This window comes from Ricinus communis, chromosome 9 (assembly GCF_019578655.1).
Source record: "Ricinus communis isolate WT05 ecotype wild-type chromosome 9, ASM1957865v1, whole genome shotgun sequence".
NCBI classification, from domain to species: Eukaryota; Viridiplantae; Streptophyta; class Magnoliopsida; order Malpighiales; family Euphorbiaceae; genus Ricinus; species Ricinus communis.
Window position 1 is genome coordinate 444,215 of NC_063264.1, and position 25,024 is coordinate 469,238.

The 25,024-nt window shown below is 36.1% G+C and overlaps 4 protein-coding genes and 1 non-coding gene across 10 annotated transcripts; 3 read left to right on the plus strand and 2 right to left on the minus strand.

The window, feature by feature from the left end:
- Positions 1-2,216: 2,216 nt before the first annotated feature.
- On the minus strand, positions 2,217-8,356 carry LOC107261254. Its single transcript, XM_048379241.1, has 6 exons — positions 7,804-8,356; positions 4,921-5,162; positions 4,269-4,823; positions 3,233-4,183; positions 2,850-3,017; positions 2,217-2,776 (listed from the first exon to the last, which is right to left on the minus strand). Exons 1-4 carry the CDS (start codon positions 8,354-8,356, stop codon positions 3,656-3,658), a joined length of 1,878 nt encoding a protein of 625 aa, XP_048235198.1. The 3' UTR covers positions 2,217-2,776; positions 2,850-3,017; positions 3,233-3,655.
- A 957-nt stretch (positions 8,357-9,313) lies between these two features.
- Positions 9,314-10,332, plus strand: LOC8262609 (1,4-dihydroxy-2-naphthoyl-CoA thioesterase 1). Its single transcript, XM_002519297.4, has 3 exons — positions 9,314-9,620; positions 9,733-9,924; positions 10,041-10,332. The coding sequence occupies exons 1-3, from the start codon at positions 9,495-9,497 to the stop codon at positions 10,197-10,199; spliced, it is 477 nt and encodes a 158-aa protein (XP_002519343.1). The 5' UTR covers positions 9,314-9,494; the 3' UTR covers positions 10,200-10,332.
- A 762-nt stretch (positions 10,333-11,094) lies between these two features.
- TRNAG-GCC lies at positions 11,095-11,165 on the plus strand. The gene has a single exon. It is a non-coding gene; the product is annotated as a tRNA-Gly (tRNA).
- A 73-nt stretch (positions 11,166-11,238) lies between these two features.
- On the minus strand, positions 11,239-15,455 carry LOC8261920 (cyprosin). Of its 2 annotated transcripts, none has more exons than XM_002519296.4 (14): positions 14,510-15,455; positions 13,918-14,242; positions 13,759-13,819; positions 13,545-13,639; positions 13,343-13,455; positions 13,031-13,199; positions 12,914-12,953; positions 12,594-12,658; positions 12,380-12,493; positions 12,241-12,299; positions 11,997-12,156; positions 11,769-11,888; positions 11,555-11,643; positions 11,239-11,470 (listed from the first exon to the last, which is right to left on the minus strand). In XM_002519296.4, the coding sequence occupies exons 1-14, from the start codon at positions 14,542-14,544 to the stop codon at positions 11,386-11,388; spliced, it is 1,530 nt and encodes a 509-aa protein (XP_002519342.2). In that variant the 5' UTR covers positions 14,545-15,455; the 3' UTR covers positions 11,239-11,385. The 2 variants fall into 2 exon arrangements, with proteins under 2 accessions (XP_002519342.2, XP_015574688.1); XM_015719202.3 differs by having other exon boundaries at positions 13,918-14,269; positions 14,510-15,453.
- A 555-nt stretch (positions 15,456-16,010) lies between these two features.
- Positions 16,011-24,896, plus strand: LOC8261366 (SWI/SNF-related matrix-associated actin-dependent regulator of chromatin subfamily A-like protein 1). Of its 5 annotated transcripts, none has more exons than XR_003079092.2 (24): positions 16,011-16,304; positions 16,449-16,512; positions 16,741-16,832; positions 16,922-16,989; positions 17,083-17,158; positions 17,416-17,482; positions 17,857-17,923; positions 18,049-18,115; positions 19,086-19,169; positions 19,252-19,293; positions 19,487-19,642; positions 20,143-20,220; positions 20,369-20,437; positions 20,520-20,585; positions 20,678-20,806; positions 21,705-21,761; positions 21,876-21,965; positions 22,388-22,453; positions 23,099-23,167; positions 23,249-23,353; positions 23,489-23,614; positions 23,818-23,866; positions 24,020-24,056; positions 24,278-24,382. XR_003079092.2 is itself a non-coding variant. In XM_025157344.2 (24 exons), the coding sequence occupies exons 1-24, from the start codon at positions 16,176-16,178 to the stop codon at positions 24,428-24,430; spliced, it is 2,016 nt and encodes a 671-aa protein (XP_025013112.1). In that variant the 5' UTR covers positions 16,012-16,175; the 3' UTR covers positions 24,431-24,896. The 5 variants fall into 5 exon arrangements, 4 of the variants coding, with proteins under 4 accessions (XP_048235752.1, XP_025013112.1, XP_015574734.1 ...); XM_025157344.2 differs by having other exon boundaries at positions 16,012-16,304; positions 23,808-23,866; positions 24,278-24,896; XM_015719248.3 differs by having other exon boundaries at positions 16,012-16,304; positions 16,922-16,977; positions 23,808-23,866; positions 24,278-24,896.
- The last annotated feature ends 128 nt before the right edge of the window (positions 24,897-25,024 follow it).

Consider the following 25,024-nt stretch of genomic DNA (forward strand, 5'->3'; position numbering starts at 1 on the left):
TGACACGTGTGTCAAACACTGATGTGTGCATTAGATACTGACATGTACATTAGACACTGACGTATTATTATTTTTAAATAATTTATATCAATTGATTTTGTATTAAATATTCATTAACTTATATTTATTGTTTAAATGTAAAATATTCATTGTTTGTTAATTTAATTTTATTGAAAAGATATGTGTACTACAATATAAATATTTGTAGTATAACTTTAGCTTGATTTTTCTTATTTATCAACTGTGTAAGGACAATTTATGTTATACTTATATCTTATATGTACATTTGAATGAATTAGTAGTATGATTTTCATTAATGACAAATATCTATTGACAAATTAATGAGTATTATACCTATAAATAATGAATGTTTATATGAATCATAAATTTTTTTTAACATGCATCACAAAAATAATAAAAGCTTTTATAAATAAGTAATATTTTTATTTGAGAATATTGATAAACATTATATATACAAACAATGAATATTGCAGTACCAGATAATAAATATTAATATTAACATTGACAAATAATACATCAAAGAAAATGAACATGAACATTAATCATAATGAATATTAAGTTCATAGATAATAAATATTTCAATATAAAAAAATTAATTATTATAAAATATTACATCTAATGGATATTATACATATAGAAAATAAATATTTTAGTACATGTAAATGAATAAAAAATATTGATAAATATTAATATGTATATGGTCTAATAAATTTTTTTTGATATGTGTTACTATGTTGTGACATATATGATTTTAAATTTTGACATGCGTACTTATTATTGATATGTAAAATTCAAATTTATGTATAATTTTTAATATAATATTAATTTTTATAGATTTATTTTAAAATAATTTTTAAAAAATTTAAAAATAATGAAAAACGAGGACAAAAGTCCCTGCATTTTACACTGTAGAAGTAGAATGCACAAATTTTAGAAAGAAAATGCACTATAATATAAATATTTATAGTATAACTTTATCTTGATATTCTTTTTGTTTAATAACTGTGTAATGATGATTTAAGTTATATTTATATTATATATATTAATTTGAATAGATTAATGGATATAATTTTTTATAATTGATGTAAATCTTCATTATTTATAAATATAATATTTATTAATTTATACAATTTAAAAATAATTTTATAAAATTTCACACGAAATCATCACTTGTTTTATTCTCGGGTTAATTGCACCGCTGGTACCAAATCTTCGCACTTTTTTCCAAATGGTATCAAACCTTCAATTTGTTTCTTTTTGGTATCACTCCTATTACTTTTGTATCTTCCACCAGTACCAAAGAGAAATTCGACACTTATTTACTGATGTGGCTGCCGGATTTTGAATTGATAACACACCACCTGCCACATCTGTTGCTGACTCAACAAATAGTTATCCAACTCAGCAATTAAAAACATATAGTTTTTATTCCCAATTTATAACTCTAAACCCCAAATAAAAAATCCTAAATCAGAAAAATTCTCAAATTATGAAACCTAGTTTTTATTATATCGATCGATTTACTTTCTGTAATAATCGATTCTGTAGCTTCCTTGTTCTTCATCGTGTCGTATTGGATTACAGTGTGTTTAGTGTTGGATCTATATGTGCATGGTGACTTCGTCTGTCGAACTGAAAGTGAAGCTTTGCCAAAAACAACTGAAAGTGAAGCTTCGTCTCTTGAACAGAAAGGAAATCCGAGCGCAAGTTTGGTTATGCTCTGTTATAGTAAGTTTTGGGGATGCTGTCTTAGCTTACATTGATATATTTTGAGTTGTTATTCTTCATTTGTCATTTTATTAACTTAAAAATGGACAGTGGTAAATCTGACCTTACAATTGAGCTGCTGAATGAGTACAAGAATGGATTAATTTGCTAAATTCAAAGCTGCAGCAAATGAAAGAAGAAAGAAGGAGCATGAAGTGCAGAATGGACCTATCTAAGCTTGGCTGTTATGGATTATTATTTTTAAGATATAGCTTTACTTAAAGATGTATTATGGATTCAGTAGTAGTATTTACAACTACTATTAGTTATGTAATTTACTGATTAATGAATGAAATGATAAATGAGTATTTGGTTTTTACAGTAGTTGATTAATATTGCTTCATATGAATGTTACTGTTATGATAAATATGCACAGACATGTCCTATATAGAGCAATCCTCGCAACAGACAAATTGAGAGAAAATAATTGTACTCTGTTGATTACTTTAAATAATGAAATGTTTAAACAAAAAGTGAATGGATGTGAAAATTCTGTCCACATGAACCTTACACCCAAGGCTGTCAAAAGCCATTACAAAAATTGAAATTCTGTCAAAGGACCACATGTTAGGTCCATACATATTTTAACATATTAACAACACAACAACCAAAATAAATTTTATTTTTTAAGGTTTCCAATTGTAATTTCTTTGTTCTTTGCATTTCCTGGAGGCACCCAAGCTCTCTTCTTTGTTGAAACACTTTCATCAATCTTCTGTTTTTCTTTGTCTTATTTTGTTCTTGTGGTAACTCCTTCATCCATAAGATCTTTGCTCAACAACCCTGGGGGTTTGAAAGTCTTTTTTCCCTTAGCTTCAGTCCCTCCTTTCTGTGTTTCTGAAAGTCTTCCAATGGCCAGATCTGGTGGCAGCTCACTCAACAAATCATTAATGCTTTTACTCTTCTTGCTGGTAGGTTTTGAAGGTGATGTAGTAGACTGAACTGGAGGTTTTTCTGATTCTTTTGCTGATGGTGTTACATTGAATAACTGTATAATAAAGTCTCAAGTTAGCAAACAGTTGACATTACTGAATAAATATTATAAGTGACATATTACTTACCCGTGACAATGGTATTAACGGTGACAAATTATCAAATGTTGAAGATGTCCCTAAAGGAGCTGTGTCTGTAGGAGCTACATTATCAGGTTGGTCATCTATATTCTGTGCAGCAGTAGTTGCAGCATTTGATTCCTTTTCCTTTTGCTATTTTTTTATCTTCCTCTTCACCTACAATAAGAAAGAAAGAAATTGAAGGGGTCTTTTAAACCAATTGGATATAAGTAACCAATGTTTGGTATCAATTTGATATAAGTTACTAATGTTTGATACCAATTTGATATAATTTACTAATGTTTGGTACCAATTTGATATAAGTTACCAATGTTTGGTACCAATTGGGTATACCTACAGGCATAAGTAAATGAGAAGAATGGCATACTTACATGCAGTTTTTCCCTCCTTATAGAAGCACTAGTACCATGAAACCTCTTGTTGTGGCCCTTAGCACCACAAACTGTGCATGTCATCATAAAGCCCTTCTTGGTGACCTTAGTATTTATGATCAGACCCTCCATCCTTTCTTCCTCTAACCTTCTCTTTCTAGCAGGTCTGCCTTTTCTATGTTTTATTGGTTTGGGGGGTAAGACTGGTGGGGCAGTTGCCTTGGGCCAAAATTCTTTACTGGTGGTTGGGTTAATCAAATGGCTATAGCATTTTAGGTATGTTTCAACCTTGTAGAAGTCATGTATATAAAATTCAGGGTTCTCATTGTTATACCAAATTGCACATACAACATGACAACAAGGTATTCCAGTTAGATTCCACCTCCTACATGTGCATGTTATTTTTTATTTGTCAACTACAAACTATCCCCCTGGGCCAACCACTTGAAATCTCTCACCTCCAGACCACTCTGTTGTAAACATCCAGCAAAATTCTTTATTCTTTTCTAGTTTTTTCAATATCCTAGGGCAGTAAGCAGATGCCACTCTTTTCATAGCATCCCTGTTCTTATGTATCCTCTTCATTAATTTTGTTCTTATAACCTCATTCATAGCTATCACACCCTTGCTTCTAGCATCTAAGATAAAACTGTTAAAACACTCACATAAGTTGTTTAACAACATGTCACACTTAGCATCAGTCCTAAAATGAGATCTAGACCAGTGATGAGGAGGGATGCTATTCATGTAATTATGTCCATGATGTGATGCTGCTGCAAACTTCTCCATTATCCTTTGAAAAATCTGGACATAACTTGCCTTAGCAGCACCCCAAACAAGTTTTTTTAACCTTAGACTATTAAATTTCTTCCTAAAATTATTATGCACATGTCTAACACAAAATCTATGTTCAGAATTAGGGAATAGTTCTTCAATGGCAGGAATAAGACCCTATTCCAAAAGAACAATACACAATTAATACCATTATGCCAAAATATATGAAGGAATAGAAAAACAAATTGTGAAGAGTATTTACCTTCTGCCTGTCAGTCATAAACACCCATTGATAACTGTTTGTTATCCCCACATCTTGAGCCAGCAGCTCCAAAAACCATTTCCAGTTCTCCTTGTTTTCTTTTTGCACAACACACCATGCAATTGGGTAGATGCAGTCATTTGCATCTAAACCAACAGCTGTGAGAAACTGTCCTCCAAATACTCCTTTCAGCCAACAGCCATCCAAAGATATGAAAGGCCTACAAAACTTAAATCCTTCCCTCAATGCAGCAAAGCACACATACATGCTGTTAAAAACACCTTCATTCAAACCAAAAACTATTGTGCTTCCTGGATTACTTCTCAAGAGTTCTAGCTTGTAATCATGAAGGCTAGAAAGTTGTTCTGTCTCATCACCATTGTTAAATGTCAAAGCAGCATTTCTTGCTCTCCATGCTTTCAATCTGGACACTTCAATGCCAGAATCTTCTTTTACAGCTTGTATGATCCCTTGAATTGCCCAACCGGGATCAGCTCTGAACCTTTCAACATATTGTTCAGCTATCCAATTGGCATTAACATGCCTATCAGACGCCTCTCGAAAGTGAAATTGGTGACTTTATACGCCTTTGTTTGTCTGAGTTCAGCAGGTAGGCCTAAATGAAAAACTGACATCCTTTCTTACATTTTGCCTTGCATTTCTGCCTTGTATTTGGCCCAAATATAACCTGGTTTCTGCTTTTGATTGATGAGCTCTTCACAGCATCCTTGAATTGTTTGAAAGAACTGAAGAGCATTCCAATCTTGACCCAGGGATTTTCCATGTCAGTCTCCTCATTAAACACATGCCATCTCTGCTTCCTTAATTCTGCATCGTTGTGTTCAGATGAGGAGCATGACACCAGCTCATATGATGGACCATAAACTGTTGTATCTATTTTGTAACACCCGAAATTTTTATATATTTAATAATGAGTTTTTATTTAAGTTAATTTTAGCTTCATTATTATTGGGTTTAATTTGAAATGATTTAATGAAAAATTTAATATTAATCAAATAAATGAGTTATTTTCTCTACCCAATTAGTTTGAAATTTTAAGAAATTATTCAAGTAAATTATTTGAGAAATGATTATATTTTGGTTATTCAAAATTTTTCCCAAATGCATATTTATATAAGTAAAATTATATATTGAAAAATTATGATAGAAATTGTAAGGGATGTTTTTATAAAAGAATTTTGGGAAAATTGGTATTATAATTGATTAGTAGTATTAAATTTTGAGTTGGAAATTGATTATTTAATTTAATTGTGTATTTTCAATAATTCGGATTTGGCACAAATTAATTAGTTAAGGGCTTAATTGAAAGGCTAAAGGAAAGTTTGGGGGTTAAATTAGAATTTTGATGGATGGAATTGTAAGTAATTAAGAAAGTTGAGGGACCAAATTGTAATAAGGAAAAGTTCGGGGGCCTAATGTCGATATTGAAAGGAAAGAAAATCGGGGAAGAAGAAAGGAGGAGAGAGAGAGAGAAGAGAGAAAGGGACGCCGGGCAGCGAGCGAGCCAGGCAGCCAGAAGCTTCCGGCGCCATTCCAGCCCGGCCTTCCCCGATCTCGGTGGCACAGAGCTTCCTTTTGGTGGCCGGAGGAGAGAGTTCAGCGAAGTGGTGGCAGCCGTGTTTTCTAGTTTTTCCGGCCGAGCTCCGTGAGGATGGACGATCGGAGGGCATATCCCGACTCTCCTCACCAAGCTTCGCGATGGCACTGGTTTCGTGGGCGATCGGGCTTCGTTTGCAAATCGACGGTCAAGATCGTCCGCAAATCTCCCGGATGATCGGGTGCGGATCGGAAAATCGGGCGAGGATCGTCATCGGTAGCGTCGTTGTGAGTCCGATGGTGTGTTCGGATCGTCGATCGGACTCGGCCGTCCGGTAATTTTCTCTGGCCGTTGGTCTTAGAAATCCTTTGATTTTAAATTTGTGTTTATTGGGTTATATTGAGTATTTGATGATATTTGTGAGTCAAAAATAATTGTCTGTCAATTTGCTTGCCTCGTATTTTGTGCCGTATGGCGGAGTCGGGAAATAGTGAAGTTTGGGGACCCGACTCCCGTTGTTTAAATTGTTGGATATTTAGAGTGTTTTTCCGGCAGTCCTGGACCCGCTTTTACGGGGGGTAATGTTCGTGTTGTAGGGGAGGTTCTCACGGATTTTCGGTAGAATTCTCCCGAGTCGAGATTCTTAGGCGAGTCTAGACCTAGGATTAATGATCGATTGTTTCAGCGTTTTGATAAATTGTTTTCCGTGATTAGATGATCTGTCATTCGGCTCGCTCCAATCAAGCACCGGAGCGAGCTAGGAGGTCGCCCAATTCTGTGAGTTAAAGTCATTTAATCTTTGCACTATTGCTAGGTCCGATTTTAATACGCTATTTTAGAATTCATGCTTAACATGATTATTAGTATCACAAAATAAATGATTTCACTTGATTAATAATACAAGCGTTATTATTTTTCCCCCTCACGAATTGCACGTTGTTTTACCCTAAATCGTTAATCTTTATTTCGATATGTGTTGGGTGAGTTCATTAGATAATGATATTTATTATTTGTGATGATTGAGAATTGGGAAATGTGGCTTTTGTAGAACATGCCACTTTGATGGGTTACATCACCCCAGAATGATCATGGACATGTAATCGGATTTTTATGGGTAAGGTCCGGTCGAGCATTGCTCTCGGCGCCTTATTTGGATACTTAAGTGACCGGACTAGAGGTAAGGTCCCCGGTCGAGCATTGCTCTCGGGGCCTTATTGGATTAAGAGAGCCGAATGGCTACTAAATTTCTTATTTGGATACTTAAGTGACCGGTGGAGGTAAGGTCCCTGGTCGAGCATTGCTACCTTATTGGATTAAGAGAGCCGAATGGCTACTAGATTTTGGGGTTTAGGGTTCTACCGAGCCACTCGTCCCGTAAAAGTAAAAATATATTTTTATTTATTTATTAATTTATTGTGGTATGATTATAATATGGATTGTATTTACGTGCATGGTTGATATTTTGATTCGAATGATTAATATTTTATGTGAAGGAAATAGTAGGGTATGATTATAGTATGGTTTGATATACTGATTTGAATAATCTATGTTTTCTGAGAAGAAGCAATAGTCCCTAGATTATTTGATTTTAACTCACTCTCGAGACCGATCCTCATTTTCTTATTTTGATTCGTGACTGTTAGTCCTCTCGTGACTCTTATTCAGTAACCCGACTCCTTCATCATCGGGTGATGTATTTGATTTGGTATGTAAATTGGTAAATCTTAGATTCTCCGCAGTAGTAATAGTAGATGTATCAGTTGTAAATTTTCTGAGTTTCAGGTCTCGCCTAGTTTTTCTGGTAGACCGAAGTATTTATGTAGAATGTAGCTATTAAGATAATTTATGGTTTTAATAATATAAATTTGAGATGAGATTTGTTTAAATCAATGAGTGTCAAGCTTATTACGGGTTTCGGTGGCCTTAAGCCTACCCATTCCCTAGTGCCGGTCACGGGCCCACGGGTGGGGTCGTGACATATTTCTTCAGACAACTCCTCAGCAGGTTGCCTAGCACTTGTACAACCAGATGGTCTGTCCATCTCAAGCTCCTTATCAACAAACTCATCAAACATGGCATCATCATCAACATCTTCATCCCTCAGGTCATAATCAGAGTCCACAAACTCACTGTCCTCTGAATCTACATCACTATCCTTACAGCTGCCATCATCCTTATTTTTCACACCTCCCGAAACTTCTTCCTTAGCTTTTTCTTTTATTTTCCACTTATCCCTACTAAATATATGCATTAATTGAGAACCCTCCACAACCATTGCCATTTCTAAAGCATCCTTATCAGTTTCAAGGCTTCTCAACCTATCACTTATACTCTTTGTAGGATCCTTCCACATAATCAGCATTGGTTCAGGATTCAGACCTAGCTCTCTAGCCATTGAATTAATTTCTATCCTGGATATCTTATCTAAACTATAAAAATCTACAGCTCCTATATCCCATAGCTTAGGTTCACCTCTAACATCAACTCTATAATCATGCCAATACAAAGTGAAGTATTCGGAATTAGGCATTGAAAAATAAATAAATTAAACAAATGTGAAACAACCACACACAAGCAGTGTTTATAAACAAACATCATCAACATTCTTTGCATTTTTAAAAAGGAATTAGGGAAAACCTAGCCCCTGCATTGTTAACTTCCAAATAAATGCAGCATGCATTACTCAATGAAAGATGCAAAATAGCTTTCAATAACTACAGAATAACTATCGGTCCGCTTCTACTTATAGTATAGTGGTGGATCTTCGGCTTTCTGCCTTACTCGCCATTTGAGTGTTATTGTTCTACAATGTCGCAAAGTCCAGGTACGAAGAAGAAGGTCAGAGACGAGAAATGAAAGATTCAGAGATTCTTGACAATGGAGGTGGAAGTCGAGTGGTTTGCGTTGATTTTGGAGGTTTGGTACTAACGGTTACTTTTGGGTTAGCTTAGAGGAAGAAATCAATTTCATTACAATTTCTCTCAATTTTTTAGCTCAAATTTAAAGTAATTAGTTAATTGCTGACTAGGAATTAAGCTGTTGAGTCAGCAACAAATGTGGCAAGTGGTGTGTTATCAATTCAAAATCCGGCAGCCACATCAGCAAATAAGTGTCAAATTCCTCTTTGGTACTGGCGAAAGATACAGAAATAATATGAGTGGTACCAAAAAGAAACAAATTGAAAATTTGGTACCATTTAAAAAAAAAGTACAAAGATTTGGTACCAGCGTTACAATTAACCCTTTTATTCTCCCCCTACTACTATACGTGTTGATGGATTTTATAGAATTAGGATTAGAGTGGTCGATGTTATAACAATTGGACGGCAGCGGTAGTAGTTAAGTTGTGGGAAATTGAAAGGGAAAGGAAGGACGAGGCCCAATGGCCATAGTTGGTCCACCAGGAACAAATGAATGAATCACCAAATGGCTTTTGCATGAGCCTCTCACTCGCATCACACCTAACTTAACGAAACCAGCTACTCCCCACCCCACCCCACCCCACCCCACCAACCCTGCCCTCCTCCTTTTACCTTTCAATCACACTCTCCCCAAGAAATAGGATAATCTTTTAACACCAAAAGCCAAAGAAAAAAACAAAACTTCCCCAGATTCATTCAAAAACATTCACCAACTAATTCCCATCCAAGTTGTTTGTAAAAGCAATTTATGGAGCAATCATCATCCAAAACAGCAAATCTGGACTCTCTACTCCATGCTGTTGGCTTCGAAATACAAGATTTGTCTCCCCATAAAGTCACTGGCCGCCTTTTCGTTTCCGACAAGTGCGTTCAGGTCTTTCATTTTTCTCTCATCTCTCCTCCTCTCTTACAATTGTAATATATGTATCTTTGATGTCATTTTTTTATTTTTTTAAATTGGGACTGAAAACCGAAAACAAGAGCAGCCGTTCAAGGTATTGCACGGGGGAGTATCAGCCCTGATATCGGAGGCACTGGCTAGCATGGGGGCCCACATCGCATCAGGATTTCAAAGGGTGGCCGGTATTCACCTTACCATTAGTCATCTTAAGCGCGCCGAGCTTGGTGACCTTGTCTTCGCTGAAGCTGTTCCTCTCAATCTTGGCAAAACCATTCAGGTAAAGAAAACAAAACTCTCCAATTACTCACCACCACACCAGAGGCAATCCTCTTTTATCTCTCTCTCTATATATATATATTTGACGGGGTAATTAGGCTGCTCATCCAAAAACAGGTTTGGGAAGTGCAGCTCTGGAAGGTGGATCCTTCAAACACACAGGGGCAGAGCAAATCCTTGGTTTCATCATCCAGGGTCACTCTTCTATGCAATATGCCTGTCCCTGAATATGCTAAAGACGCTGCTGACAACCTCAAAAAGTATGCTAAACTATGAATTCAATCCCACTAGTATGTAATTAATACAATGACTCCACTGTTGCAGATAATTTCCGTTCCATTATATATATAGATTTGTATATGCTGCTGATGCGCACCACACCGACTAATCTAATGAATTAAATTTTACATTTGCCTAGTCAAATTGGATTTGTGTTTGCTTGAGGATTGATTGAACGAAAATGTTCGCAAGTTACATGGTGATTATAGTAAAAGCTATAGCAGAGAGGCATATGATATGGGAAAATAAGGAAATGCAGGGGGGTAGTTGGGCCTTATGGAGGGCAGAGAGAGAGATAAGATAACGTTCCTGGGTGGACAGAAATAGCCAAACTTTGTAAGATCATAATAAAAGAAATGACAAGAAAAAGAATCTTTTAAACAGATCAGAGGATTGTCTTTGGTTTTAGCTTGTCTAATTTAGATCCCACCCCAGTCTTCCAAAAGGAAAAAACAACACTAATAGAAAGAAAAACGGATCCTTGGATATGACATATTCCACTCGACTTACTTAACCAGCCGTATATGTTCATCCTTTGAGCCTGCCAAACTATATATGCTTCACCTGTGCCCCTCCCCCCTAGCAACTTACCGGATTCAGTTGTTCCAGCTATCTCCACTGACCCTAATTTCTCATCTGCTCTTAATCACAATAGTGCTGCCTCCCTTTTCTTCTCTGTATTCAGAGTTTATTCTGAATTCTAAACATAAAAATCTTACAAACGAACAAAGGATATAAATAAAAGCAATGAGTTTTTAGATAGAGTGATCCAATTTTTCTAAATCCTACTAAGATGCTGAAAAATAAAGAAATTAGCGAATGATATTGCAAAAGAGGAGACCACTGAGGACTTTGATATTAATTAAATTAGAATGAACAATCAACACCACAAGCACCAGTGGTCTAGTGGTAGAATAGTACCCTGCCACGGTACAGACCCGGGTTCGATTCCCGGCTGGTGCAGGTGTTTGTTTTTTGTTCTTCCTTTTTGCAGGTCAGTTTGAGTTAGGACAATTTTTAAATAGATTCCAAAAAATTTGGTTTGCAAGAAAATGGGAAATAACTTATATATGCATCAATGTTAAGTCTGGATAGCGACAAAAGGTTTTGTTGATGTAAGCCAATAGCTAAAGCTGGCAATTTGGCACCAAAGTTTGTTATCATCAAGAAGAGTAGAAGAGTACTAGGCAGCTCTAGCAAAGCCTATCCGAAGATTACCAAAGTCGAATACAGTGTGATATGCTCCCAAGAAGACATCTCCAAGAATCCTGCACAAGATTATTACAGAATAGGGTAATACCTTCGTACGCACATATAATTCCATTATCATAAACGATTGAGCTGTTGCATACCAAAGGGGACCTTGCGGAGGAGGCACATCCAAAGCAGTAAACCCACTCAGGCAGATTGTACCATACTTCTCTTCCACTTTAACTACATACTGAACCAAGAAAAGGAAAAAACCCCACACAAGTTACTTGTATTGAAATCATTCATTGTTGCAGTGTCGGTTATGTATTACAGCGATGAACAACGAATGATCAACTAACTAAATTACAACAAAACCTGTTCTGGAGACAGAGGAAACGATTTATTCCCAATGATGAATGTAACATAAGGCATGTTTGTGATGTCACCGCAGTCGATGAATGATTTCCCCATTGGATCTGGAAGCTTCTCACACAGCTTTTTAACAAAAAAAGAAAACAAGTCTTGGGTTCAAAATCAGGACATCAATAACTAGTTGGATGCTCAAATATTCATCATTGGAAATGAAAGTTCAGGGATATGGACCTCATCTACATATTTGAATATTTTTTCTTCTGCTTTCTGTTGTTTAAGTTGTACTTGAATCCAGAAAACAATCATTTCACAGAAAGTACACAGGGCACTCTCATCTAAAGAAGATGATTTATCTCCGTCCCTATCGTCCGCTTTAGTCTTAATAACAGTCCTGCAGCACTCGGTACAGATTTTTATTCGGGAACTGAAAGCAAGAGAACACAAAGAAGAAAAAACTTGACTAATGTTCAAATACCTGGAATTATTGTTATAGACACAGAGTCCAATATCCACACATACAATTTCAGGTCGTAACTGCAAAGATGGGACATTTATTGTAAGATAAATCTCCTTACTTTACTTCCCATGAACTGAACTAACAACACTTAACAAACCCCTGAAATTAGTGATTCCCATATCAAATCTCCAAACTTGGTGACAACACTTTTACATTCCAAGCTTACAATCCCTTGTGCTCCAATTGCATGGTTAATTTGAGTCACAATAGTCTGAAAACTGGAGCTGGTGAGAGTAGTTAAAAAGAAAAGCACTCTTGAAGAAGAAGAAAAAAAGAACAAACAATAAATCTTAAAGGTAGGAAACAGTTACAGTTGGACCAGCAATAAATGAAGTTCCCGAGTCCACAATGGCAGCACAGCCATATTCGCACATTCCTGAGAATTTGGATCATTGATTTAGAGCTGGTGATAGTGCATAGAGAGCATTCATTGGCGAGCAAGAAAGACAATTATAGGTTCCCTGGTAACTTAAAAGGACAAAGTTCATAAGAGAGCATACTGGGCGAGCAAGAAAGGCATTCATTCAGGTTCGATTATAACTTAAAAAGATCTTCTGTCAACCTTACATTTTAAAATAAAATGTTATCTGAAAGTTATAAGCACCACTTTGACAATATGCTAGGGCATCACCTGTTGATTTCTTGGCAATAAATACATCTCCCACTTCAATCTAGGAAGTTCAACATTAGTTAGCTAGTTGAAAAGAAAATGGTTGGAAGGAATCAACAACTTTTAATGCCATTGTACCTGCCAGTAGCCCTTTTCAGTTACCGGAACATATGTATGTTCACCTCTGAAGTGCCTCCAGTCAAGACCTCCAAAGACAATCTCACCACCCATTCCTGCTGTTGGATCCCGATTTAGCCAGAGAGAGAAGAGTTTCTGGTTGACATGACCCTGCCGTACCATATTATACCTGCAGATGGATCATTGTTGAGTTCAAATGCATCGACACTAGGACCAGTGCAGCCAAAGGAGCAATACACGTAAACTGTCTCCCCTTCTCTGGAGACTCTCTATACAGTAAATGAATAAACTAATAATGCACACGAAGTGTACCACACAGGTGTAGCTTGCCCCACAGTGATTTCTTGAAATCCAAGTCCAAGTATCCCATCAAACTGCGTACCTAAGAAAGCTAAAAGTCCTTCTCTTGTAACCTCAACGAACTCCTGAATATTGAAAAGTCATAACGGCTTGCAGCTGAATTACAAATAATAATCTAAGCTATAGAATTTTATTGAAGGAAAAAATCATGCACCTGATCTCTAACTGTAGCATCCCCAAGTTTGACATAGTCTTGGCTGAAGAAACCAGAAATGGATCCAGAACCATAATCAATTTTGCAAGGTAATCCTGAATATATAAGGAATCCAACCAATGGATTAAAATAAGTCCTGGATATGTTATCACAATAATCTAGTTCAATAATCAAGATACATTCAAAAGAAAAGCAGGTTCGGGGGCAAAATTACCGATCTTTGTATAAGTGCGGGACATCTTGGCCCTGAACTTGGAATGAAAATAACAAGTTATCTGCAATAGAGGGATGTGCTGCAAAATTATGGAAGGAATCCAGGAAATAAAAACCGTTAATAAATAAATGAAAACTAAAAGAATGCAGCAGTACATACTGACAAAACGCATTTTGAAGACGGGACCCAAAGATTGGAGCTGCCAGTGTCAAAGACGACAGTGAAAGTTTGTGGGGGTGATCCAATGGCAACCTCTCCATAATATTGGGTATCGAGGTAATTCTTTAAGTAAACAACATCTGCTTTTGGCCATCCGAAGCTAGCAGAAGCATCAGCTATGGTGATCCTTGCAGCATTAATGCTGTAAAGATCTAAACGCCTCTTCTTTAGACCAATTTTCACTAGTCTGCTAGAGGAAGATGCACCCAGCCACGCCCCGAGACAGAGTGCAACTAGAAGAAATCTGAAACCCATGCTCCCAATACTAGTCATGACACAGAGAAAGTCTCAGCTGTTGGCCAAACATGGGAACACCAAAGGTTTGATCAATTTTAACAGAAAGGGTAGCTACGGTCCCACAAACTTGTTATGAACGGTAATTACAAGTTGCAAAAAATGCAATTAGAAAAGTCAATAATTGAGCCTGAGGCAGAAATGGAGGCCCGTAGAACTAGATATAATGATTGATGAAGGAGTTGAGAATTGAACGTAAAACTGATAAGCCATGGTGATTGGAAGCAACGTAACATACCTGGAAAAAGTGTTCGAAGGAGGTAGCAAAACCATAAGCTGCGCAACCGGGGGAAATTTCTCAAATTTAAAGCACAAAACTTTCTTTATCTACGACTCAATCAGACGGGCCGTACTCTCAACATTCTTTGATGGGTTCATCCGTAGAGGAAGCCGCCGCGTAATTTCCCCAAATAGAGCTGTAGGATAGACATCCCTTACGCGGCCTTATTTTCACTCTCACAGGAAAATGATAGATGCCCAGATAATAAAAATACCAGAAGACACTGGCTGGCCGCTGGTGTATTATTATTATTACTATTTTTGCCCTTTGGCTAAATCAATTAACAGAAGATGTTGGTCCATTATGATCATGGTGGACAACAGGACAGAGTAGTTTCCTTATTGATGAGAAGCTTGACCACATATGCCGCATAGGGAGTAAAACCCTCTCTACTCAAAGAGCTCCCACAAGTAGAGTTGAGAATGTTTGGCAGACCCTTGCCTTTGCAGCTTCTTCTTCGACTCAAAAATAGAGGAGGCGTGCAATATGCGGAAATTTGAAATGCAGCTTCAAATGCGTGCCCTGGTTTTGAAGGAGTCCTAAATTTCATAAAGACAGCTACAGGTAGATTAGGATGCAAGTATGGCATGGTTCTGTTACTGGTGTCCTTCTTCTATGCCATTGCTATCTGATATCATAGTCTCGTCTGCAATGCAGATTTAAGAACCTTTCTTCTTCATTTATGCATAATCACCACCAAAAAAACCAAACAAACGGAATGCTTAAAAGTAAATTTCTTGTATGTTATTTGCTCCCAGTTACAGGCTACATCTCTCTTGCTAAAACCACTCAAACTCAATCTCCTTTGAAAATTGACTCAGCGCAGCTCCTACAGATAACTTGAGAGGAATTGTAATAAGACTAAATGGGAATAGTTGCATTTGTATACCCAAAGTTTGCCCCCATAACACTTTCATCTCTGTATTTTCAGAAAGAAATACTAGCCGTAGCCTCTGACGTTGACATTTTAATTTTAGCCTCTTCCAGAATTATTAATTAAGATTTATTAATGTTTACATTAGAATTATTGAATTATTTCATAAATAAATTAGTGTCATTTAAATAAATAAATAAATAATTAATTTAACAATATATATTTTTCTCTAATATTTTAATTATCTTTTATTAAAATTCAGCAAAAGAAACTAACAATTTAAATATCTTTTATTTTTTCTTTCTTTCTCTTACTTGTTTATTGCAAAGATTATGAACATTATAAATATTAGATTTTTAGAATTTCAAACAAAAGTACTAAGAGAACAAATTTCTTTAAAGTGTCTATTATCATTTTCTTTTTTGCAAAAACTATAATTATATAAATAAATTTTAATTCATAATTTTATTAAAAAATAAAATAAAATAATATTAATAAAAAATAAAAACTAAATGGTAATTTCAAAAATAAATATAAAATACAATATTTATTTGATAATTAAGTCTTATTATCTTTTTCTTTTTCTTATATTATTATTTAGCAGAAAAAGAAAAAGAAAGAAAAGGGCGGGCACTCGCAATCACAAGAGAGAGAAGGAAGATGAAGAAGTAACTGATTGTAGAGTTTTGTTATTCCAAACACCAAAGAGATGATTGGAAAATCGAAATAGAGAAACTGCGCCTGAAAAGAATGGATTTTGAAGACGACTGGGGTTTAAGTGTCGAAGAGCTCGACTCTCTCGAGAAGGACGCTTACATGAAAATCGCTCAACAACAACGACAACAACAAAACCGACATTTTCATTCTCTTTCTAAGAAGGTAAAGAGAAGAAGAAGAAGAAGAAGAAGAAAATCAAACATGTTTTTCAACTTACTGGTGTTGCATTCCAATTGATTTGTCCACCACTTACTTCACGGGGCTTTCTTTTCAATTAATAATTAGGGTATCGCCCTCCTGTTTCAGGTGCAGTCTTCGCCTTCCCAACCCACAACCTTACTTACTCCAATTGCACCAAAAGCAAACCCTGGTAAGTTCCTTTATTTACTATCTGCTCTACATCACCTTTCTATGTTTTTATCCATAGATATCTCTACTTTTAATGTCTTCTGTTTTACTATTTCCAGAATAATGCCTCTTCTTCCAACTATTTAGGCTTTTTGTTTGCTTCTTGCTTTCTTAACTATTCTACCTAATTATTGCCTCTTCCTTTTTTTTTTTTTTTTTCTCCATATGTTCTCATGGCCTCGTTCTTGAGAACACGAAAGCTCAAAGATTTTACCAAAACTCTCTGTCAAATTTATTCTTCATGCCACTGGCAATATTGCTGCTAAATTTTCATATGACCCGGTAATACCTTCTTTTTCTTGTCTCTCTTGGTCTATTTGAGTCTTCTGTGTCACTCAATCTTTTCTCACTTGTTATGCATATTATATTAGGTACTAGTAGCTGCTATCCGCAAAGTCCCTAAAGCCACTTGGGATGCAAAAGAAAGGTCCTCTTCTGCGTGTGTATAACTACACTGAATACTTTCAACTACTACATGGAAATTATTACGAGAGTTTAGCCTTAATTGGATTCATTACTGTTGAGCCTGCAGATTATGGATTTTTCCAATGTCTTCTTTGTCATCAGCAGAAAAAATTCTGAATGAAACTTCTGGTTTTAGTGTTGAGGTGATACTTGAGCTTTTCTCTTTTGTCCCCCCTCCCCTTCTTTCTTAAGTTTACTTGGGTTGTTGTGCTGCTGGGTTATGTGAATATCCATCTCTCCAGTTATCTATTATTTAACCTTATCAATTACTTAATTTGTACTTATGTTTTCATGAAAGGGGTTCCTGCTTAACCTGTTCTTTTTTTATTGCCCAGTATATTATGCTTTCTCTGTTGGGTTGTCTTGTGACTCAAGTGCATCATGTTTGTGCTCTTTCAAGGTAGAAAACTTAGATCCCTTGGTGCAACGTGCTGTGGCTGCTGCTTCTGCTGTTCCAGATCTTCAAGGTAAAAGCTGAACATTGAAAAATGTAATTAACTGATTAGCTTGTTTGACATCATCTCTGACCAATGCATTGTAAATGGCCTCTATGTTGATAGTTTTTGAGTTATTCTATAATTTTTCTGTTCTAAAAGAATATATCTCTTTCTTGAAATATTAAATTTAGTGGGAGCTCTTGTAATGATTGAGGCTTGGGTAAATGAAGATTCAAAGGTAGTGCAATTATATGTTCACATCCTATAAGTAGCATAGCAAACTCAATGAGGCTTCATGGTCATCAATGGATGCTTTCACTTCTGCTTTCTTCTAGTATAATCTTACGTATCTGTTTTCTAAACTTTTTGTGTTTTGCCATGCTGCCTTCAAATGTTTTTGCAAGACTGGTATGTAAAGGTACCCGATTATATTGAGTCAAAGCTTCTATCTTTTCAGCGGGATGGTGTTAGGTATGCATCTTTTTTTGGGGATTTTTTGACCTTTTGTGTGGATTATTCCTCTCTAGAGGCAGTAATAGTGGAAAACTTAATCATTTTTCTTTCATTTTTAATTGTTTTCTCATCTTCTCCTTCAGGTTTGTGTTGCAGCACGGAGGTCGTGCGCTCATAGCAGATGAAATGGGACTAGGAAAGACTTTACAGGCAATTTGTTTTTCTTTATAATTTTTACTTCTTTTTAATACCTTATGTGGGAAACTATGATATTTTAGGAATTGTGTTGGTAATAACTTTATGCTAAATGGTTGTTTATGAATTGTCTGATGGGTTTGGTGGTGTAGGGGCCCCAATAAGTAATCTTTGTTTGCCGAGTATCTTGACATATGCTTACTGTAATCAGCATTAACATCTTACTTCTGCAGACAAGATTTCTGTAGAATATTCATCTAGCTGCATGTGTCGTATAAATGTTCTGATTCTGTTGTGTAATTATGTTATCCACATTTTACATGTCATCCTTTTCTGCATTGTATTTCGATATATAAGTTAAGCAAATAGTTGCGGTTAGTAGATACTATGATGTTTAATGCTACAGTTTTCCTTTAAAAGAAATTTGAAAATGACTTCCAGAAAGCATGGAAAATTCAGTATCAGGCATAATTAATTTTTGGAGCAGTTAGATTCAGCTCATTTGAAGAAGATTCTCCAAGCAATAACCTATGGTGCTTGGACTTAGGTGTGGGTATCAGATATGAATACATATTTAGGAGCAGGACTTCTCACCCTGTAAAATGTAGGATACATGGACATGGCTGAAAGATTCAAGATCTGGATATGGATACATGTGTATGTTTCATATTTAAAGAAACATAATTTGTAGTGTCCCTTGAAAATGCTTGTGGTGGCCTGCATGTTGCAATTCTGTATTGTTTTTATCTTCCTCGGGCCTAGTTTTAAGGTCTTGCTGCAGAAACCAAAAATGCTGTATCTACTTTTCATATGAAGGATCCGGGAGGATCCCATACCCTTCCCTGTATTGACATGAGATGACAGAGGTACCTCTTCTACAATGAAGAGTCTGAGCATGATAGACAATAAATTTAAATTGGAAATTCGTATTTTTCAATAGAATACTATTTTACATATGCCAATGGGAATTTTCATGGTTTTCCAGGCTATTGCTGTGACTGCATGCCTTCGTGATTTCTGGCCTGTTCTTATTCTCACTCCATCTTCCCTTCGTCTGCATTGGGCTTCTGTAAGTCTTGCTGCACTCTCATTTCAGTTTTTAAGAAGTCATCTTTTTCCTAGAGAGGCTGTATACTTCTGCTTTGTCGCAGATGATTCAACAATGGCTGCATATTCCTTCATCAGATATACTTGTATGTTTTGTATTTCTCCTTTTAAGTTTTTACGTGTATGTTGTCTATTCATAGTAAAATAGAATAATGTATCACTGCCCTCTCAACTTATTCTGTTTTGCATTTAATTTATTTCCGAATGTTATTTAAGTAGGAACTTGACTCCTTTATGTTTGTTTTTGTTTCCCTTTTCCTCATATGTTAACCTTAATAGGTTGTATTATCACAATGGAGTGGATCAAACAGAGGTGGATTCACCATAGTATCGTCAAATACCAAGGGCAGTATTCATCTTGATGGTCTATTCAACATCATCTCTTATGACGTGGTCCCAAAATTACAGAATGTTCTAATGGCATCAGAATTCAAGGTAGATGTAAAATCAACTCTATGTTTGGAATTTATACTGTGAAGCATTTTCTGCCTTCGTAAGACAGGCCCGACTTAGCGTTCCCATTTCGCACATCATTTATCCATTATTGAGGTGGTGCATTTGCACATTCACGGTGATAAACATACAATCTTCTTCAGAAGTAGGATCTCACTACAATTATAATAGTAGATGGTATCCTAGGCTGTACTTAAATGTCCAAATTTATGGAAGAAGTGTTCCTTTTTCTTTTAACTTCTTAGAAGTTGAGCATAACATGGTGCTCCAGAGCAATCCTAAATTGTACTTGTCTTACAAAAATTAAATGTACTGTGCTTAAAGGACAAAGATTGAGCTGCTAATTTATTATTGCACCTGGTTGTCTGTCTGTCTCTAACTGTGTGTCTATGCCATAGACATGCATGTTCTTGTCAACTTTCTAGTTTGCATATCTATGACTTGGCTGCTTCTGCTCCTTATGTTGATATGCTTTTGTTTAGGTTGTGATTGCAGATGAGTCACACTTTATGAAAAATGCTCAAGCGAAGAGGACAACTGCCTCTCTTCCTGTTATAAAGGTTTTTTTCTTGTGACAAACAACTACATGCTTGCATATGTTAATTCAGAGGTCTGTTCATCTATATGTGAAGTATATGCATGCAAAAATACATGAAGCTTTGCCAGTTACATTCTCTGAATGAAATTGACACTGCTTTTAAATTTCAGAAAGCTCAATATGCCGTATTGCTTAGCGGAACTCCTGCTTTGTCCAGACCAATAGAGCTATTCAAACAAGTACTTACACATGGACTTGTACATTTGAAGTTCTTGAAAGTTTTTGTTGATTGATTCTATATCAAGTGTTTATGCATTGTAGCTGGAAGCTTTATATCCTGATGTATACAGGAATGTTCATGAATATGGCAATCGATATTGCAGGGGGGTAAGTTAATTCTGTATGTTGTTAGTGAGCCTACTTCATTAATTAGTCGTTCGAAGTCAGCAACACTGCAGTTCCTGATGTTATTTTTCCAGGGAATTTTTGGAGTATATCAAGGTGCAAGTAACCATGAAGAGTTGCACAATTTGATGAAGGCAACAGTGATGATCCGCAGACTTAAAAAGGATGTTCTTGCGGAGCTCCCTCTAAAGCGTCGGCAGCAAGTAAATATCTGTCCTAACTGTTTTTCTTGCTTAGTTTTTAGTAGATATTTGTGCTCTGCAGATGTTACTGTTAGAAGTTCTATTTAACCCATATTGCTTGGTTACTAGGCTATTATAGTGTATATAAGTGGATTGGGCACCCTCTTCCTTTAAGCTAGCTTTTGGGAATGAGTTCTACCCAAGCCCATTTATCATGCTATCAGAGCCAGCCTTTTGTCTGCGATGGTGGGGTTTGGATCCGGCCCGTTTGCATGTCACGCTAAGTGTGAGGGAGGGTGTTAGAAGTTGTATTTATCCCATATCACTTGGTTACTGGGCTGTTATAGTGTATATAAGTGGATTGGGCACCCTCTTCCTTTGAGCTAGCTTTTGGGAATGAGTTCTACCCAAACCCATTTATCGGTTACTAATGAACATAATAAATATCCTATAGTGTAACTGAACAGTATGACTGTTACTATTAGAACCATTGAAGCACAATTGGAATAAAAGATATAGAGAAATATTTTGCTGCCCAGCTCCTTGAGAGTGTTTTTTTCCTGCTATATACAGTTTTTGGACATTGAATAGTTATTTTGTGGGAAAACTTCTTATGAAGCCTGGACAGTAAATGCTGCTAATTTTTATTTTTGGATGTTGTCACACTTAGGCATGCAATCAAATAATAATTTACTTATCATTGCTAATTTGGCAGACTCAGAAAAATAGGTTTAGTGATGTATGTTTGTAGTACTTGCCTGTGTGTGTGCACGTGCACGGGTTGCATGTGGATGTGCCGTCTCTGTTTGTGGTGTATGCATATATATGTGTACATACACATATGCATCATTGAATAATATAAGATAAAAACTGGGAATTTAATATATTAACATCTTCAATCTCCTTTACTGATTCTCAGGTCTTCTTAGATTTGGCTGAAAAGGACATGAAAAAAATCAATGCTTTATTTCGGGAGGTAACCTAATTGACTTGATGATTATTGTTTGACCTTGCTCTATAAAAGTCAGTTGAGTATTTTGAATGTTAAAAAGGAAAAGAATACATCTCATATTATTGATCTATTTTATAGTTGGAGGTGGTAAAAGGGAAAATTAAGGCGTGTTCATCTGCTGAGGAGGTTGAATCACTCAAATTTTCCGAGAAGAATATTATTAATAAGGTATTAAGGTAGAAATATGAAGCCATAATTTTATCTATTGAATAGCTCATTGATGGATTTTCTCATAAACTCGCAACCCCGACCTCAGTGGGATCCAAACCTGAGTCCTCTCAATTGAGATCTCTAGCCATTTCGAATTTCTCATTTGTGCCGTAATATGCTTAAAGGTCATATATGAATTTTGGCTTTTTCCCCTTATCGTGAAGTTAAGGCATAATGCATACATTTGTTGAAATCATAATTATTATCCGTGCACCCTCTTTTCCTTCTCTTTTAAATGAAAGAAAAGAAACAGTTTCTTTTCTTTCACTTCATTATGGAATTTCTAAGCATGCTATCACTGAAGTTTTAAGATCATGGTGACTCCCAGTATTAAATAATTTCCTTCCTCATTTTGTTACCGACTCTCTATTTGGTTCCAGATATATACCGACTCTGCAGAAGCCAAGATCCCTGGGGTCCTAGATTATCTGGCAACTGTCATTGAGGTACTTGATTTGTCCACTTTTACTTTTTCAGCCTTCTCTCTGCTTTAGTTTCAGTTTCATGCTTTTGTATTTTCTTTCCTATAGCTTTTCAATTTGTAAACTCATGTACAGACATCTGCTTAATATGTGCATTATTTGTCAAAATATTTTTTGAAAGGCATCTTGCATGTTCTTACCACTAGGTTGCATTTTCTATTGCACTCTGGCTTTTCATGATTGCTCATCAACATGGAAGGCGAGCATGTGGTCCTACCTAAACTCTATATTCCTTCTTGGAAGTTCAATACTGATTGTAAAGCCTCTAGTAAGTCATGGGGAACATGATATGTGGCTTATATTGCTACGCTTCCATTTTGAAGGCCCTTTTAAGCATCAACCTTGGGCTTTATTGGTCAAAATTGTTGAATCAAATTTATCATTTATATCATGTATGATAAAAATATTATTTACGTGTTATACCTTTCTGAATCACGGTATTTCTCTTGAGATTAATTTGGATTTTCTCACGACCTTTGCTCTACATGCACCTATCGGTAGTCACAAATGGCCTTTTCATTTCTCTTTTGTTAACCTTGTGACTTCATTTGAGTATAACATTGTTGTTTTCTAATGGATGAACCATTGTTGCTGCATTGTTCCCTGCAGGCAGGCTGCAAATTTCTAATCTTTGCTCATCATCAACCCATGATTGATTCTATACATGAGTTTCTTGTTGTAAGACCACTGATTTTCTTTTTACTTTTTGGGGACCTCCTTTAGATTGGCTCATTCTTATAGGATCTTGCAAATTTCCAGAAAAAGAAAGTGGGTTGTATTCGAATTGATGGCAGAACTCCTCCAGTATCAAGGCAATCGTTAGTTACTGATTTCCAGGAAAAGGATGCTATAAAGGCTGCAGTGGTATGGCATTTTGAGTCTTTTATTTCTTTGTTTAACCTTTTTTTCCTGCCATTGCTATCATGTTTGAAAACTCACTATTTTAAGGTGCATTATGTGTTATGTCTAAGTTTTGTTTGTTTAAATATCTTTGTGAAGCTTTCTATCAAAGCTGGAGGTGTTGGATTAACTTTAACAGCTGCAAGCACAGTTATTTTTGCCGAATTGTCTTGGACTCCAGGTGATCTAATTCAAGCGGAAGATAGGGCTCACAGGATTGGCCAGGTCACCTACTAGTAACTAGAATTATACCATTTTAGAAAATGGATGCAATCAATTAGTTGGCCATGTGTGGGCTAAATTTTCCCAATGTGATTGTTATGTGCTGCACATTGTTGTTTATTTGTTTTTGTTCGACTGTTTTATGAGCAAATAGCTACCACCCACCATTTTGACTCGTTTAATTCTTGTCTTTTAGGTTTCTTCAGTCAATATATATTACCTACTAGCAAATGACACTGTCGATGACATCATATGGTATGTTCATTTTGGCTCCTCTTCATCTTTGGTTGTGAAATACTTGAAAACTATTCTGGGAAGGAGGCTGTGGCCTTTGAGGATTGATTGTGATGTTTAAAGTTGACTATTACAATGGTCAATGAGTAACTAGGATATGTTGTTTTCCTACAGGGATGTTGTTCAGAGCAAGTTGGAAAACTTGGGACAGGTAATTAGCTTTGACTGAGCATGTGTGTGTGTGTGTGTTTGTAGGTCACATTTGATAATCCTGTCTCAGGATGTATTGTGTGAATTGACGATTTAACATTCAAATTGTTTAGAGGAAAGGTGTAGTCAGATTTTATTTGGCGGTAATTTGCATTTTAGGATGGGTGATGATGATAATGTCCCATTTATTCTATGAACTGAAGTCTAGTTATTGTCAATCAGATGCTTGATGGGCATGAGAATGCTTTAGAAGTTTCAGCCAGCCAGCAGAGAAGCAGCCCTGCAAAGCAGAAAACACTTGACTCGTTTTTGAAGCGGTGTAGCAATATGGATGAGTTGGAACAGCAGACCAAGCTCAAATGCCCTAGGCACTGAGAGACTTGCAGGTGTTTTGTGCTTGCCTGGATTTCCTCTTTGATAAAACAAAAAGAGTTTTGCAGGTGTCATATTTAAAACCTGTGATGACACCATATCAACCAATGTGAACCAGTTTATAAAGGTTACATAATTTAGTGTTGGTGTTGTTGGACCATAAAGAGTTGTCTCTCATTTTGTCATCTAACATTAGGTTGAGATGGTGCCAGTGGAGTATTTGCATATCCTTTTGAGGATCCACGAGGAACAACTTCTGGTGCTGAATCAGACGAGCAACTACTGGCTCTGTGTTTAGATTTTCTCAGTATAGATGTCACTGCAGGAATTGGAGGATGCTTCTCAAATAAGTTCTGAAGCATTTTGTTGGAAGTAGTCTCCAGTAGGCTTATCTGTAAAGGAATCACTCTGTGTATATTAAATTAATGCAGTCAGAAGCAAAGCTAAAGTGTAGTGTATTGGTTGAGAAGCTGTTTGTTCCATCCATTTTTCTTTGTTCTTTTGCCGGGTATTCCTCACTCGTGCTAAAAATGTGTTTCGCAAAAAATGTATCATTCTTGAGATCGGTAACTCAACTCTTAAGACCAGCAATTAATG

Excerpts from the sequence above, each read along its gene's own strand:
- LOC107261254 (XM_048379241.1), bottom strand. The coding sequence starts at position 8,356 with ATGCCTAATTCCGAATACTTCACTTTGTATTGGCATGATTATAGAGTT. Across the intron at positions 5,163-7,803 it reads GGAGTTGTCTGAAGAAATAT|ATACAACAGTTTATGGTCCA; the intron begins GTCACGACCCCA and ends GTTACAAAATAG. Across the intron at positions 4,824-4,920 it reads ATACAAGGCAGAAATGCAAG|GCGTCTGATAGGCATGTTAA; the intron begins GCAAAATGTAAG and ends CACTTTCGAGAG.
- LOC8262609 (XM_002519297.4), top strand. The coding sequence starts at position 9,495 with ATGGAGCAATCATCATCCAAAACAGCAAATCTGGACTCTCTACTCCAT. Across the intron at positions 9,621-9,732 it reads TTTCCGACAAGTGCGTTCAG|CCGTTCAAGGTATTGCACGG; the intron begins GTCTTTCATTTT and ends AAACAAGAGCAG. Across the intron at positions 9,925-10,040 it reads ATCTTGGCAAAACCATTCAG|GTTTGGGAAGTGCAGCTCTG; the intron begins GTAAAGAAAACA and ends ATCCAAAAACAG.
- LOC8261920 (XM_002519296.4), bottom strand. The coding sequence starts at position 14,544 with ATGGTTTTGCTACCTCCTTCGAACACTTTTTCCAG. Across the intron at positions 13,820-13,917 it reads CTTCAAAATGCGTTTTGTCA|ATAACTTGTTATTTTCATTC; the intron begins GTATGTACTGCT and ends CCTCTATTGCAG. Across the intron at positions 11,644-11,768 it reads TTCCTCTGTCTCCAGAACAG|TATGTAGTTAAAGTGGAAGA; the intron begins GTTTTGTTGTAA and ends TTCTTGGTTCAG.
- LOC8261366 (XM_025157344.2), top strand. The coding sequence starts at position 16,176 with ATGGATTTTGAAGACGACTGGGGTTTAAGTGTCGAAGAGCTCGACTCT. Across the intron at positions 16,513-16,740 it reads TGCACCAAAAGCAAACCCTG|AACACGAAAGCTCAAAGATT; the intron begins GTAAGTTCCTTT and ends CTCGTTCTTGAG. Across the intron at positions 17,159-17,415 it reads CTTCTGGTTTTAGTGTTGAG|GTAGAAAACTTAGATCCCTT; the intron begins GTGATACTTGAG and ends TGCTCTTTCAAG.